At 38.2% G+C, this 14,726-nt stretch overlaps 1 protein-coding gene across 1 annotated transcript; it reads left to right on the top strand.

Moving 5' to 3' along the window:
• The first annotated feature begins 4,678 nt into the window (after positions 1–4,678).
• LOC130724446 (3'-5' exonuclease-like) lies at positions 4,679–10,405 on the top strand. Its single transcript, XM_057575673.1, has 6 exons — positions 4,679–5,008; positions 5,173–5,352; positions 5,944–6,074; positions 6,180–6,341; positions 9,778–9,888; positions 9,985–10,405. The coding sequence occupies exons 1-6, from the start codon at positions 4,774–4,776 to the stop codon at positions 10,039–10,041; spliced, it is 876 nt and encodes a 291-aa protein (XP_057431656.1). The 5' UTR covers positions 4,679–4,773; the 3' UTR covers positions 10,042–10,405.
• Positions 10,406–14,726: the final 4,321 nt, after the last annotated feature.

Genomic DNA, 14,726 nt, shown 5'->3' with positions numbered 1-14,726 from the left:
TATATAAGGTGATCACAAAAGTAAATTGTACTCCCTCCGTTCCTGATCTTTTGTTGTTTTAAGTTTTGGTCTAAATTCCAAAACATTTGTTGTTTTACAAACCCAATGCATTTTTTCTCAATTTATTCCATGTATACCCTCATTTAATACTCTATCTCTCACCTACCACCTTTTATTTTCACCAATCAAAATCATAACAAGTTTTTTAACCAATAATTACTATTCTCTCTCTTCACTCTAACTCAACATTAAATAAGAGTGTTTATGTCAACAAATATTTCAATGATTGCACTCTTAAACAATGTGCATAACCTTAAACAACAAAAGATCAGGAACGGAGGGAGTAAGACCCAAGATTTTAGAATTAAATAAATAATTAATTTCCAACTCACGCATAGAATTATGTGTAAGCGTGAGAGGAACTTGACTCGTGTTTAATGTTTGGATTAGCGTTATGAAGAAGAAAGTTCAGGAAATGGTTAAGAATAGTTATATAGTCGCTATAGGTTATAGCACGAGTTTCATTCACTTCAGCCTTAGGGCGAAAACGTTAGTAAATGGCTAATTTGCTCTTAAAGCACTGTAGAAACGATATTCAAAAATATTCAGAGGAATATAAGAACTTCTCTTATTCCTTTCCATGACGAGTGTTTCGACAAGAAACCCTGGACTGTACGAACGATCGATTTCGATTCTCGGAAGTTTGCCGAAACCAAGTTCCTGATAGCTCAAGAACCTTAAAGTAAACAGTTGATGAAGACTTTTTCTATTCGGAGCTTCAAATGAAGATTCCACACGCGGTCACCCATTTCTTTCGATGTTTCCAATCTTTCTTCAGAAGGAAGTTTCTGCATCTGACATTCGCTGCAAAAAAGTAGTTTTTCGGGTTGAATTATTTCATACTGCTTTTTGGATCGTTTCATTTATTCCAAAACTGAAATTACGGTTCTCGCACAGGACAGATGTCGAACGCGATGCTGGGACAATCGGTTCGACAATTGCACAACAGTACATAAATTAAATCAACGAAAAAAACACAGGGAATTGTTAACCCAGTTCGGTGCAACATCACCTACATCTGGAGGATACCAATCCAGGAGTCAATTCACTATAAAATAATAGCTCTCAGGTCACATGAAAGTCCCTCCTATACCTAAGTACTCCCCCTTAGTATAGAGCCTCTTCAATGTCTACCACTATTACATAAGTGAATCTAGCTTAGCCCTTCTCCTCTAAGCTATGAGAAAACTTCCCCTAACTCCTAATGATCACTGCCACAGTGACCGATCCCTTACAAGAGATTGAAAGATAGATCTCATGATCAAACAACAATTTGAAGAGATTACAACTCAACTAAACAAACCAACTCTAAGTCATATGATTATCAATGGAGGCAGTAGAGAGGTGTACAAAATAACAGAACAAGGACTCACAAAACAAAACCCTAAAAACCCAATCCTTGGGTGCCCAACGCACACTTTGCAACTAGGGTTAAGCCTCCTTAAATAGTCATTCTTCAGGTCTTGATCTTCAATGAGCTTGCACGAAAATAGAGTCCACAAAACAGATCTGGAACAAATCTTTTAAACCAGTAACAAATCTTATCAAATAAGATTTGAACAAAAGATAACAACTTTCACAATTTAAACCAAATCAAATCCTCTTCAACAGATTTGATTCCACTATATTATATTCCAGATAGCACAGAGAAGCTTCTTCAATAACCCTAACTTGATTATCACGAAACCCATCCAAAGCTTCTAGAAAAATCAGCCAAACACACAGCAGATCCGCAGGGACAAATGTCACAGCACGATGTTACAACATCTGGTCCTACATCTTGGCACACACATACATTAGCTAAAATGCAGACAACTTAAAAAAAAGGAACAACAAAAACCTTGATTCAAGTTCTGGAAACTTGACATCGGAAACCCACTCAGAATTCACGGAGTATTGCACAGGAAAAATCGGAATCGGGAAATATTTGTTTTGTCGCGTTTTTGACCAATCTATAAATAGCCAAAATTTGAAATATCTTCATCTTTTTCCATGCTTTGGCCGTGGGTGAGCTTGAGGAGAAGAGGGAGAAGAGCTTTTTGCAATCCTTGACTGATCGTCGCACTGACAGTTGCTATACGTAGGCCTCGAGGTACTGATGTTTTTCCTTACCTCTGATCGTAAATTCTGTCGCTTTTCTCTATGTCTTTCTGTGCTCAAAGTTTTGAGTTTTTTGTAAAACTGTCCAAATAACTTGATTTCTCTGTCTAAACTTATTCCCTGCATGCCCAAGAGCATGTTTAGCGGATTACATTTCGCTAAATATCGTCGAATCGCCGCAGAACTTCAATTCTGCTCAAAAACTCATTTTTATGCTGAGGTTCCGCTTTTTGAATCAAAAACTCTCGACTGAGCTTAGCATCAGTAGGATTAGTTGTCATAAACGTCGTGGGCATCGACCTCATCCAATTTATTTTTCGAAATTCCGATTTTGAGTTTCCGAGCTAAAAATCTTGACCAAAATACCCCTGTTCTAGTTTTCGATCCGATAATTTTTCTGAGAATTTCCCTGGCCTAGATATCGCCTAAGAATACCTAGGAGTTGATTTAGATCGAAGAAAAAGTTCGGAAACCCTATTTTCTAAAGTGGCTGAAACCTGTTTGTTAGGGTACCGTGTCCAAAAATTTTTTTTGGGTCTCTATGACCTGAGCTATAGCGTAGCTCTTTCAATTGTCGAAATTTTGGCATTGGTTTCGTGTCATTCCGAGTTCTGTAGCTCAAGTTATGCGCGTTTTAGCAAATGAAGTTCTGTTGTCAATTTGTGCCTAAATAGGAACTCTGAAGCTTTAAAAGCGTTCTTTACGATTTCGATTAGTATTATTAGATCGTGTTGCTCCTAGTGAGGCTTGTGTTGATGATTGTGTTTCCTTGTTCTAGGTTCGCAATTTCCATGCACAACTTCTACTCACGAAGGTAAGGGTAACTCGGTTTTAGAGTGTCTTTGAGTCTTGCATGCTTTTATCGCACTGCATGCGTTTGAGATGAAGATGTTTATGTTGATTGGCATTGGATTATGATTATTGTGCTGAACTGGGAAAATGTTTTCTGGAGGCTTCGGCCGAGTGAACTTATTGAGACGTGTGTCTCCGTTTTCTGAGAGGCTTCGACCGTTTACTGGTTTCTGTCATTGAACTGAGTTGGTATGCAATTGAATTGAGTTATGTTCGTTGATAATAGGAATAACATGTGGTTACTCCGAATAAATCATTGGTTTGGGCATTGTTGTTGATTGACTTGACATATAGGGCTTGGTCTTTAAGTGGCGATGAGGTGGGGTGTGGTCCCGCGTGATTGTCCCGTCCTTCGAGACGTTATACAGTGGCGATGAGGTGGGGTGTGGTCCCGCGTGATTGTCCCGTCCTTCGAGACGTTATACAGTGGCGATGAGGTGGGGTGTGGTCCCGCGTGATTGTCCCATCTTGCGAGATGTTCTAAAGTGACGATGAGGTGGGGTGTGGTCCCGCGTGATTGTCCCGTCTTGCGAGACGTTATTGATCGATCCATTTTGGTAGCAGCATATAGTTGCATTATAGGAAACTAACACCTGACCCTATGTTGTTGGATTTTAGTTATTGGTTTATTGATATCTGATTGGATGTTACATTGTTGAGGTTATTATTATCTGAGTTAATATATGTTAAGTTGTTGATATATGAGTTTAGTTATATTGCTGGTTTTGTTGATATCTGGATTAACTTAAGTTGCTAGTTTATTTACCATGCTAGGTAATTAAATTTGAATAGCATGATTTTCTCTTTTATACGTGGTAATTGCATGGAGTTAACCATTTCTATTTTCTACTTGTTATTTGGGCGCTTAACGCTATTAGGCGATGAAGAGCCTTCTGGCGATGCTTAGTCCTGCTGAGATGGAGGAGGGATAGTAACTGGCGGAGCAAGGATGGAAGAAGCTGTATAGTTTCCTCTTAGTAGTTTATGCTTTGAGTCTTCTTCGTTATCTGAAAACTCTGCTACTAAAACCCTGTTTTCGCCACTGTTTAAGTGTGCGTACTTATTTTGGAAACTTGCTTATGCTATTGTAAGACACTATTATTATATGTCGGGAACGGGTTGTTTAATTAAGACTATGTTATGTATTAAACTGTGTTTAGTTGTTTTGAAAAGGAAAAAAATTATCGTGTTTTCTTAGGATTACGAAATAGTCCTTAGACTTTGTTAGGTGACTAATGTGACTCCTCAGTTGAGAAATTGGGACGTTACATAAATATTGAAATAGTTAAATTTAGGCTTAGTTACTAAAAGAATCAAAAACTATTATTCTATTCTATCAGGATAATTCTATATCAGCTTCCCCTTCAGAATAACTTTTACACATGATATATAAGATATGATAAGAGACATAATTATGTTATTCTATCCTATTGACATAACAAACAACATATTAGAGTAGAATGTGATTACGCTATCATATTATGTCTGTTTATCTGTCTACGAAACAATGACTCTTAAAAGATAAATAAAATTACATTTTCATGACTTAAAATAATTTTACAAAATATTTAAATTTTACAATAAAAAAAAATTGAAAGTGATTTTCTTTTTAAAATAATGACCAACGTATATTGATATTCCCTCCAACCAAAGGACACGAATATGAAATGTACATGACATTTGAGTAGAGTAGTCTATCGGCATAACCAAACAACACTGGAGTAGAAGAAGAAGAAGTAGCAGTTTGAGTCCGAGTCTGAGATGAAGCGGTTAGGGGAAGAGGAAAAGGAGAGGGAAGAGTTTGGTTTCCCACGACTGGCCTCATTCGTCTGCGAATGCGAGCCTCTCTCTGTCTCAGAGGAAGAACTTCAAGCCATCGAATCCACATTTCAATCCTCTCATTCCTCCCTCCGCCGCCGCCGCAGCAGCCACCGCCGATTGCCCACATCGCTTCTCGCTCTTCAACTCCCAACTCTCTCACCTTCTCACTCTCAAGGTCCTTATACATTTCTCTCTCTCTTAGGGTTTCCCCTTTCTCAATTTCGCTCTGAATTCAATGGAAACCCTTAAAATCTATCTTTCTCTTTCTTTTCTGTAAAATGAATTTTGAATAAATTTTAACTGCATTTCCTCTAATTTTTCTGATCAAACTTTACACAGGCTACTCAAGGATGAGATTGCCAGTAATGAAGTTTAGTGGCCAAATTACGTATAGCAGGAGTTTTGATGATGTACAGAAGGCTGTAACAAAGCTCTTAGAATTTGTTGAAGAAAAGAAAAGAGCGATGATGCGAATTGCAATTGGATTTGACATTGAGTGGAGACCCAGCTTCGTAAGAGGTTGAATCAGCTTCTTCTAGTTCTTCTTTTGTTGTTTTTCTTAAAAGCTGATTATTGGGCTATAATATATAATATAGGTGATGTTTTGGATATTAAGATATTTTTGTTGGTTTGACATGCAAACAAGAGTGAAGAAAATTGTGTTCCTGCCTATTTTACCAATTTTTATACAACTAGTTTCGTTTGAAATTAACGTTATATTACACGGTTTAAGCAAGCCCAGATCCTTGCTCAAGTTTCTTGAACTTGGCCATGGACGGTCTGATGCGGAAGTTCAAACGGACAGTCTAGAAATCCTTGCTCAAGTCTCTATTTTGTGTTACAATATGGATGAAGGTATAGCCTTAAGTGTTTTCAGGGATTAAACTTCCTCACTCTAGTCAATTTTGTGACTCTTTACTTGATAACATAACTTATAGATTATCTTTCCTGTAATAGCTTTGTCTCAACGTCATCTATAAGAGGGATATTTCTTACTTTTTTTAGCAGAAGAAGAGCATTTTCCTTTTGTCCGTATAGAACCACAATCCTTTATAAGCAAATATTTCCATTACTCGAAGTTACTTAAATCATTATTGTCTAAATCTATAGGTGTTCCTCCTGGGAAAGTAGCAGTAATGCAGATATGTGGTGACACCAGTCATTGTCACGTTCTACATCTAATTCATTCTGGTATCCCCCAGAATCTACAGCTTTTACTTGAAGATCCCACAGTTTTGAAGGTTTTAATTTCTATTGAGCTGGATTTTATGTTTTTCCCCTTTCAACTTATGAGAACTAATCAATTATCATGAATATTACATCAATACAATTTTGACATCTAAAAGGTTGGAGCTGGGATTGGCAGCGATGCTAGTAAGGTTTTTAGAGACTATAACGTATCTGTCAAAGGTGTGGAAGATCTTTCCTTTCATGCTAATGAAAAGCTAGGTGGAGGTATTAATAAGTGGGGTCTTGCAGCTTTGACTGAAACAGTTTTATCGAAACAGGTATGTTTTGAGTTCAATTTTCTTATAAATAGAGTAGACACGGTGTTTTCACTGGTCCAGTATTCTTCTGAGTTTCTAACACCTGATGGGTTAATGATAGGCTTGGGCCTAAACCTCCTATTACTAATGTTTATGTGAGGCGCACCAATAGGGGTGGGGTGCACTTAAACCTAGCCAAACAGCATTAGGTTTTTACATTTTTATTATTATATTTTATCCAAACAGCATTGGGTTGTTATATTACTATTATTATATTTATTAGGTTAATTGGTTTAGTGTCAATAGATGTGAGTGTACCTCTATTAGGCAGTTTTTGGGAAAATTAGATGGTGGCTGGTTAGTGGAAACCAGGTGTGATTTTTCTCAAGAACAATTGTTTTTCTCATAATAAAACGATTTCTCAGTCTCTATACAGAACAGAGTTGAATCTGTCACAGTTTTCTTAATTTCTTCTCTGTTTGTGTTCTCCCCTTACCTTTAAATACCAGTTTTATCACTGGTGTCAGAGCACCGATCTGGTGTCCTGAAATCCACAACTCCGAGGCTGTGCATGGTGTAGACACGACAGATGGAGCGAGACACCGAGGACGGGACGCAAGAGAAGGAGATGATAACCCGGCTGGAACTGAATGAAGCCCGGACCAAGAAAAACGAGGAATTCCTTCCAGCTATAGCAGCCAAGTTTGTGTGAAGCAGGGCGTCCAAATTCCAGATGGCAGCAGCGAGGCCAGTTGGGACCGCGACGACTCTAGAGAGAGCTTTATGTTTGTTCCAATGGTGGGAAAGGTGCAATCCAGCACCTACGTGGGAGGCTTTCAAACTGGCAGTTGTTAGGCGCTTTCAGCTGTCCATGGTTCAAAATACGTTTGAGTTTCTGTTATCTCTCATTCAAACAGGGACGGTGGAGGAGTTTGTAGATGAGTTTGAGAAGTATGAGGGGGCCTCGAAGGAGATTGATCTGGAATTTGTGAAGGAATATTTCTGAACGGGTTAAAGGAAGAAATTCAGGTAGAAGTGAGATTGTACAACCTTATTACTCTTTCGGTAGTTATTCAGGAAGCCCTCGAATGAACTGAAAAATGTGGTGCTGAATAGGAAGACGCATAATACTTACACCACCGTAACTAATGGGTTCTATTAACAAACAAAGCTTTATTTGAAAAGAAACCAGAGAATTCTTCGGCAGGAAGTGTCATTGGCAGTAGTGGAAGAGGGACAGCAGGGGAAGTAGCTCGAAATAGGGGTGGAGAATTCAAGTACTTGACAGGGGCAGAGATGAGGGTAAAAAGGGTCATGTTTCCGCTGTGATGAACCCTACACCCGTGAGCATCACTGCAAAAACAAATAGTCCTGTATGATCGTGCAAGAGGAGGGAGAGGAAGACGAGGAGGAGGAAGGAGGCCTTTCTACGCCAGAAAGTTTCAAGTCCTTGCAACTGTCACTTTTCTCCATGGATGGATTCACTTTAGCTAAATCATGGAAGGTAGGGGGAGAGTTACAAGCACAAACAATCATTGTTATTGATTGTGGAGCATCTCAATTTTATTTCCAAGGAGTCGGTGGAGAGGTTGCAATTACCAGTAGCAGATACTCTCACACATGTCATGGAAGTGGGGGATGGGCGCAAGGTGAGATGCCGAGGGAAATGCAAGGGACTGCTGATCCAGATGCAAGATTTAGACATTATCCAAGGCTTCTATTTGTTCAACTTAGTGGAGTAGATGTGGTCTTGGGGTTGGATTGGTTGGCTAGCCTTGAGAAGATAAAGGCTGAATTTGGAGGGCTGGGACTCACCTTGAAGAGAAGGGATACTACGCATAAGATTATTGGAGATCCTGCTCTAACCAAAGAGAGGGGATACTGTGCATAAGATACTGTGAATTTCATAATGATAGATTATTGGTTGAAGTATTCTTTCTCTTAAGTTCCTCTTTGGTCATACTGAAGGAATGCATGTTCCTTATATGTATCAGAGCTCCAACAATGGAGCTCGCCACTTCTGCCGGGCTATGATCTCTACCTCTGACCTACCTGTTGTCGAGGTTTAAAGCCGTGTAATCGCAAAACCAAGGCAAGATTACCTTCTTTCAATTTCTCGGATTTCATCACTAATCTTGGAGTCGACGAACACTCTTCTCCTGCATTCTCTGATTTTGTCAGGGAGCAATCAACATCTGTGAAGGTCGAAAGATACCGATTCTGTCACCCGTCCTCTGATTCCTTCAATTTCTATATTCCCCGATACAGACTCTGGATTTCCGGCATTGAGCCTGATCCTTTCATCTTCGGTAGGTTTGACAATTTGTTGGATTCGACATAAGAATTTCCTCTTCAAGAATCATAGACCATTTCTTGTCCATCAGATTCAGTTATGAAGTTCGAAGATCCTTCAGCTGATCGAGATCGTTTGGAACTAAACTTGATGGAGGAGCTCCGAGGTCAGATTTTGCAGATGGCCGAGTTTCTACTTGCGTGTGATTCAACCACTGCCAAAATCCAAGAATTAACGAACTTGTGGTGGTTGCTATGAAGAATGTGAGAGATACGACATGTGCGGTGGAATTTGCCACCGTCGCAGAAATTCAGTGGTTCATGAAGTCTTTGCTAGGATTGTGGAGTTTTTCTTTTAACTGGGTGAATGATTTGTTAATTTTGTTTGATCTGGGTGGATCTTGGAGCTGCTTACAAGGTGTTTGCAAAAATGCTCCAGATATAGGAGTAAAATGGAACTAAATATAATTAATATATGCATGCTATGCAATTGACGATAACTTTGGCACATTGGAGAGGTTGTTAGAATTTGTTTATCAAATTAAAGAGCTCATGTTTCAATTGAGACTGATAAGGAAGTTCAGTTCTTTAAAAATGCCCCAATTGATATTGATAATGCTCTTAATTTTGTTGTCATCAATGTTAGTTCTATTGAATATGAGCATGTGCTGCTGATTCCTTGTTTTGAGTGTTTGCTTATAAAGGGACATGAATTTGTACTGCATGTTCTACACCATCTGCACTCCCTCATGATGTTGGATTCAGGTGGGAAATCTTCATCTTCTGCTGTTTTATATGGGAACTTTCTCTTGGGGTGGCTAAAGATATGTTGGAATATTTTCCAGCTTCAGACAAGTTTTTTAGTAGACTTTATGGTGAAGCCCCATTTTTGCCTGAATCCACCTTGAATATTTTGAAAGATCTCTGCTATTCTGATGTAATGATCATGATGGAAAAATTGCCCGTGACATTGGACGTGTGATTCAAGCCATTGGTGCTCCTCTTGTATCAATTTTTGTTTTCCATAATAATAGATTACTAGTTGAAATATTCTTTTCTCAAGTTCCTCTTGCCTTTGATCAAATTGAAGGATGTATGTTCCTTACAAACTGTTTTCTTGGAAAAGGTGAAGAACTATGTTCAGAAAGCTTTTTATATTTTGCAGCTTAAAAAGCCCAACAAAATTAGACTGGGAAATTGGGAAACTCCTGTTTTGTCAAAGGAGCAACTACAGTATGCTGCCACTGATGCTTTTGCTTCTTGGTATCTCTATGAGGTTAATAGTAACTCATCCACCACTCAACGACTATCAACCACCTTGTTCTCAAATTTTGCCAGCTTGACGTGACTAGGATTCTCTATTCTTTTGCAGGCAATTAAAAATCTCCCAGACAGTAGTGGCAAAGATGGTGGTGCGCCGCAACAATGAATATGTGTGTTTGGATACCAGTTGTTGCAACACGAATAAACTCTTATCTCAAATCATATTAGTTATGTTTGTCTTAAAGTGCATGGTAAAGTCTAGTTTGCACTTGTCAACTGATATCCAAACACAGCTACATGTGTTTCAAAGTTTATTTCTTGTATATTGCATTTAATTATTTATATGTTCTAAATATCTGTTGTATAATATCTGAGATTGCCCCAAGACATCAAACAGTATGGATTTGGCCCCTGCTCTGGCCAGCAATTTTTATTTAATTGATTGTAGATTTGTTTGGAATATAAATGAATCAAACAAAGGGAATCGTTTTGTCTTGGGAAATACGAAATAATGCGTAATGTTCTCTTGAGTTGAATGTTTCATATATTTTCATATATTGTGCCTAAAATATTATACTCTGGTGGTGTGAGGATATTATCGCCTTTTACCTTTCCATATTATGCCCCACTCTTTTAGCTAATTTCTTTGCTGGAAAGTAGAAACTTCATCCGCAATTAACGGTACCTTGTCTTTGCCCCACTAAGGTTAGTAGGGTGATTGAAAATAATAAAGTTAGTAAGATTCTTTTTGTACCAAAAAAAAAGTTAAGATTCTGGTTGGCTATTTATTTATTTCATTTTTTTTTCTACTGAAGGGGCTAAAGCCCAAAGAATCGGAAACCTTACATGCCCCTCCTATAGGTGGTGGCAGCAGAATCTGTCAAGAACGGACCACTGCAAAAAGAGGGTAGAGAAAAAAAAACCCTAGTATCTCCTTGAATAGATATACAATGCTTTGCTAAAGCGTGAGCTAACATATTTATCTCTATACACATGATTCCAACATATCCTAACATTTGGGATCCCTAGTGCCTTAATTTCACAAACCAAAGCCGCACAAGGGTGAGTGGATCTATAGCTAGCTTCCTAGAGTTGAATAGCAACACCTGAATGAATCAGCATAAACGATAATTTTTTACCATCCCTTGCTTCTAAGGAGCTTGAGGGCCACAAGAATGCCCCACAACTCTGCTTCAAGTACCGAAACCTCCCCCAAATTCTTCGCTAAGGCCACCATGAAGCGACCCAAATGGTCTATCACCAAACTCCCACAAGCTGCCATTTTCCTACTCCCACTGTATGCACCATCAAAGTTCAATTTGATCCAGTCTTTAGGAGGAGGAAACCCCCTAATAACAGGGTATCTCCCCTGATCACCTCCAATGTCCACATTGTTTACTTCCATAGAAGCCTTTTGAATAGTAGAAGCTAAGGAGAGCACTTGATTATATAAGCTGAAAGCAGATAAATCAGTACCTTCAAATATTTTTAGATTTCTCTTCCTCCAAAGAGCTTCAATAGCTACTCCAAAAATGGTTCTCCACTGAGAAAGTCCCACTTTATCCTCCCTAGTCAAATTATGTTGAGACCATCTCAGAAGGGGCCTATTAAAAAAATCCAGTTTCCAATCGATTAGGCCCTAGAAGTCTCAAAAATTCCTTAGCTCCATGACAATCCCTCAGTATATGCAAAATAGTCTCAATATTTTCCCCCACACCTATCACAATTCCCATTAGGAGCTAAATGTCTCTGAGGCCTTTTTTCCATTTGTTAACAGGGCATCATTGACCACTTTCCAAAGTAAGGACCTGATTCTCTGTGGTCCTTCCCATTTCCAAATGAAATCAAAACATTTCTTGTTATTCGCTTCATCAAAACCAGCGAGAAGGTAATAAGCTGAACCCAGACTGAAGGTTCCAAGTAATCTTATCTCGGAATCTAGCAAACTAGCTAGGTGCGTGAATAGAAAGAATTCTCTGCTTAATACTATCAGTTGGAACTATTCTGGAAAGCAAATCAATATTCCAGCCACCAGAAGATGTGCCAAAATTAGCAACTTCCACATTTCCAAGGATCTGTCCATTATATTCATTAAGCTGTTCAAGGGGTCCCTTGTTAGGGATCCACTCATCTTTCTATAAATTAATTCTCTTCCCATTCTCCATTCTCCAAATTATATTTGGTTTAGCTCTTGAGTATGGCTCATGAGTAATGTCACCTAGGCAAGGGGCGAGTATGGATAATTAGTATTCCTATATATGTTTGTAACACTGTAATCATAAGTAGTGCGAAAGAGATGGAAACTTGGCAATAGAGAGACAAGTCCCCTTGGGCGTGCCATTTTGTTGGGTTACAAATAAAAGGGATTAGGTAGTTGTGTGGGTTGGTTGAGAGAAACCAACGTAACAATTCCCCAATCAACAATTACTGGAGGAAGAGACTTTGTTCCTAAATACAAGTTTCTAAGACACTCCGAAAAGCTCTTAGTGATCTCTATTGAGAAGTTTGTATCGGTGACAAAGACTACTAAACTAATGGAAGGTGAAAATGGATAAATAAAAGCTTAACAACTAAAAGTAAATGGAAAAAACTTGTATAAATAGAGGAATGAAACGATAAATGGCTAAAAGACCGTAAAGAAACTTAGAAGCTGAAAACTAAAGAAATGAAAGTAAAAGGCAAAGATGAATGTGAGAAATTTGTAGTTTGATTGATTGATTGTGTTGTTCTTTGTACAGATGATGCTTCCTCTATTTATAGAGGCAAATTCGGCTAACCTATGACAGTTAATGATCCTTGCAACTACCCATGTTTCCCAATTTGTACAAGCATGTACTATCGTGGGGTGTCAGCAGCTACTTATCCTGGTCATCCTAAAAGTTTGGTTTAAGCCTAGCTGTTTCTTAAGCAATAACAACCTTCCCTATTTTGAAGAGGTGAACTTCTCATCATTTCAAGCATGTGCGGACCATCTAGAATCTTGCAAAATATCTTCATCGTGTATTGAGGCCCTCGTACTTGTGCTAAAATCTTGTCCAAGTTCAAAGCTAAGTCGTTTCATCGTAAATAATCAACTGTTTGTGATGCCTCAACTAGCTCCTCCGGCAACTGATCTTGCCACGTTGGCTGCGAAACGCTTCGGCTATCTTACGAGCCATTGCAGATTTTTGGGTGTCCACAATCATATCTCATGCTATCTCATCTATATCAGTTATGATACATTCAAATTTCACACCCATTTTCTATTTCATATATTTTCACATACTTTTTTGTCCTCTCAATCTCTTTAATTCATATTTTTCTATCACCTCATTTATCATATCTCTCATTCATTTCTCTAAGAGCATCTCCAATGCCAGTTCCTTATTTTGGTTTCTTAAATCCTATTCCTATGGGCCCGAAGTGCAACATAGAATATAAACAACTTATAAGAAATTGATGCAGACCCAACCACAATTTCTTATTTTACTATTAAATGGGTCTCACAATACCACATATATTTATAATTTTTTCCACCTAATTTAGATTTAATAATATTATGTATAAGATTATGCAAATATTGGTTTGTTAAAAAATGACAATTTTAGCTAATTTATTGTGTAAAAAACAGACTAAATAAATAGCCAAAAAAAGTAGGCTGGATGGGCTTTTTGAGAGCCCAAACTGTGAACAAATCACCTCAGCTGGTCAAAAGGGGGACTAAACAGGCTTTTGTCTTTCCCAAACTCTCATACATAAACCTAAACTCATTGGGTTTCAGGCCTACCCAAACCCGTTGAAGTCTCAAACCCACGTCCTAACCTAACTTGATGCATAAACTTTTTTGTAAAATAAAACACAACTTATATTATTTGTTGTGAAAAAACTGTTTTATATCTTTTTGTAAAAAAATATGGTATCTTGTTGTTCAAATATGACCAAATTGTTAACAAATCAAGTTGTAAACCTAATATATATAAGAGTAGTTTTGTAATTTCATATATATTGTTCGGGTTAGGGTGCGAGTTTCACCAATACCAAAACCAAACTCAATCATATCAAGTTTTTCTCGTTAAATCAAGTCGGGTTCGAGCGGGTACCCACGGGTTCGAGTTAGATTGCCATAGTCCTGACTTTGCTACAGCGTGTCCTTTCCTCCCCTTCGTTGTTGTGACCGAAAACTCTCTCCTTGTTCCTTCTCACTGAAACCCTCTCCTCTCAAGTCGAGATTAGAGAAAATCAAGGTGAAGTACATCGCCGACCACTAGATTAGAGTGAATCCTTCACCGAATTGAAGATTTTACCCACATGCATGGTGAATTTGAGGTTTTTATCTTCTGTTGTTGTTCTTATCATCTTCTGTCTATTTTTTCACTAGAACCCTAACAACTCCCCTTCCAGATCGGAGTAAAATAAGGTGAAACATATCGCTAGCCACTAGACCGAAGTGAATTTGTTGCCTGATATGAGCTTTTCCACACATTCAAGATGAATCACATCTTTTCTTCTTATATTTCTGCATTTTTAGTCACATTGCAATTTTTCTCTTTTCTCTTCTTATTTTTAGGTGGTGAGGGAAAAGAAAGATAAACAAAACATTATTCCTTCACTAATTGAATGAGGTTTCTGCTGCCGACACTAGCAAGAGTAGACAGAGGCAAAAGTTGCTGTCAAGAGTAAAGTGGGAACATTTTAACAGCATGGGAAAGCGACAACTCATTCCTCATGGCGGTGGCAAATGGAAGAATGCAATCTCACGTACATTTCATGCTAGCTACGTCATTTTCAATATTTTTGACTAAAAAGATCCAATTATCAACACGAATATCCTTAATCATGCAAAGCTGCAAAAGGGAAAAGGGAATAATCACC

Source organism: Lotus japonicus, chromosome 6 (genome assembly GCF_012489685.1).
Source record: "Lotus japonicus ecotype B-129 chromosome 6, LjGifu_v1.2".
Classification (NCBI taxonomy): domain Eukaryota; kingdom Viridiplantae; phylum Streptophyta; class Magnoliopsida; order Fabales; family Fabaceae; genus Lotus; species Lotus japonicus.
The sequence above is the reverse complement of the archived record's forward strand: the minus strand, read 5'-3'. Positions and strand labels throughout refer to the sequence as shown.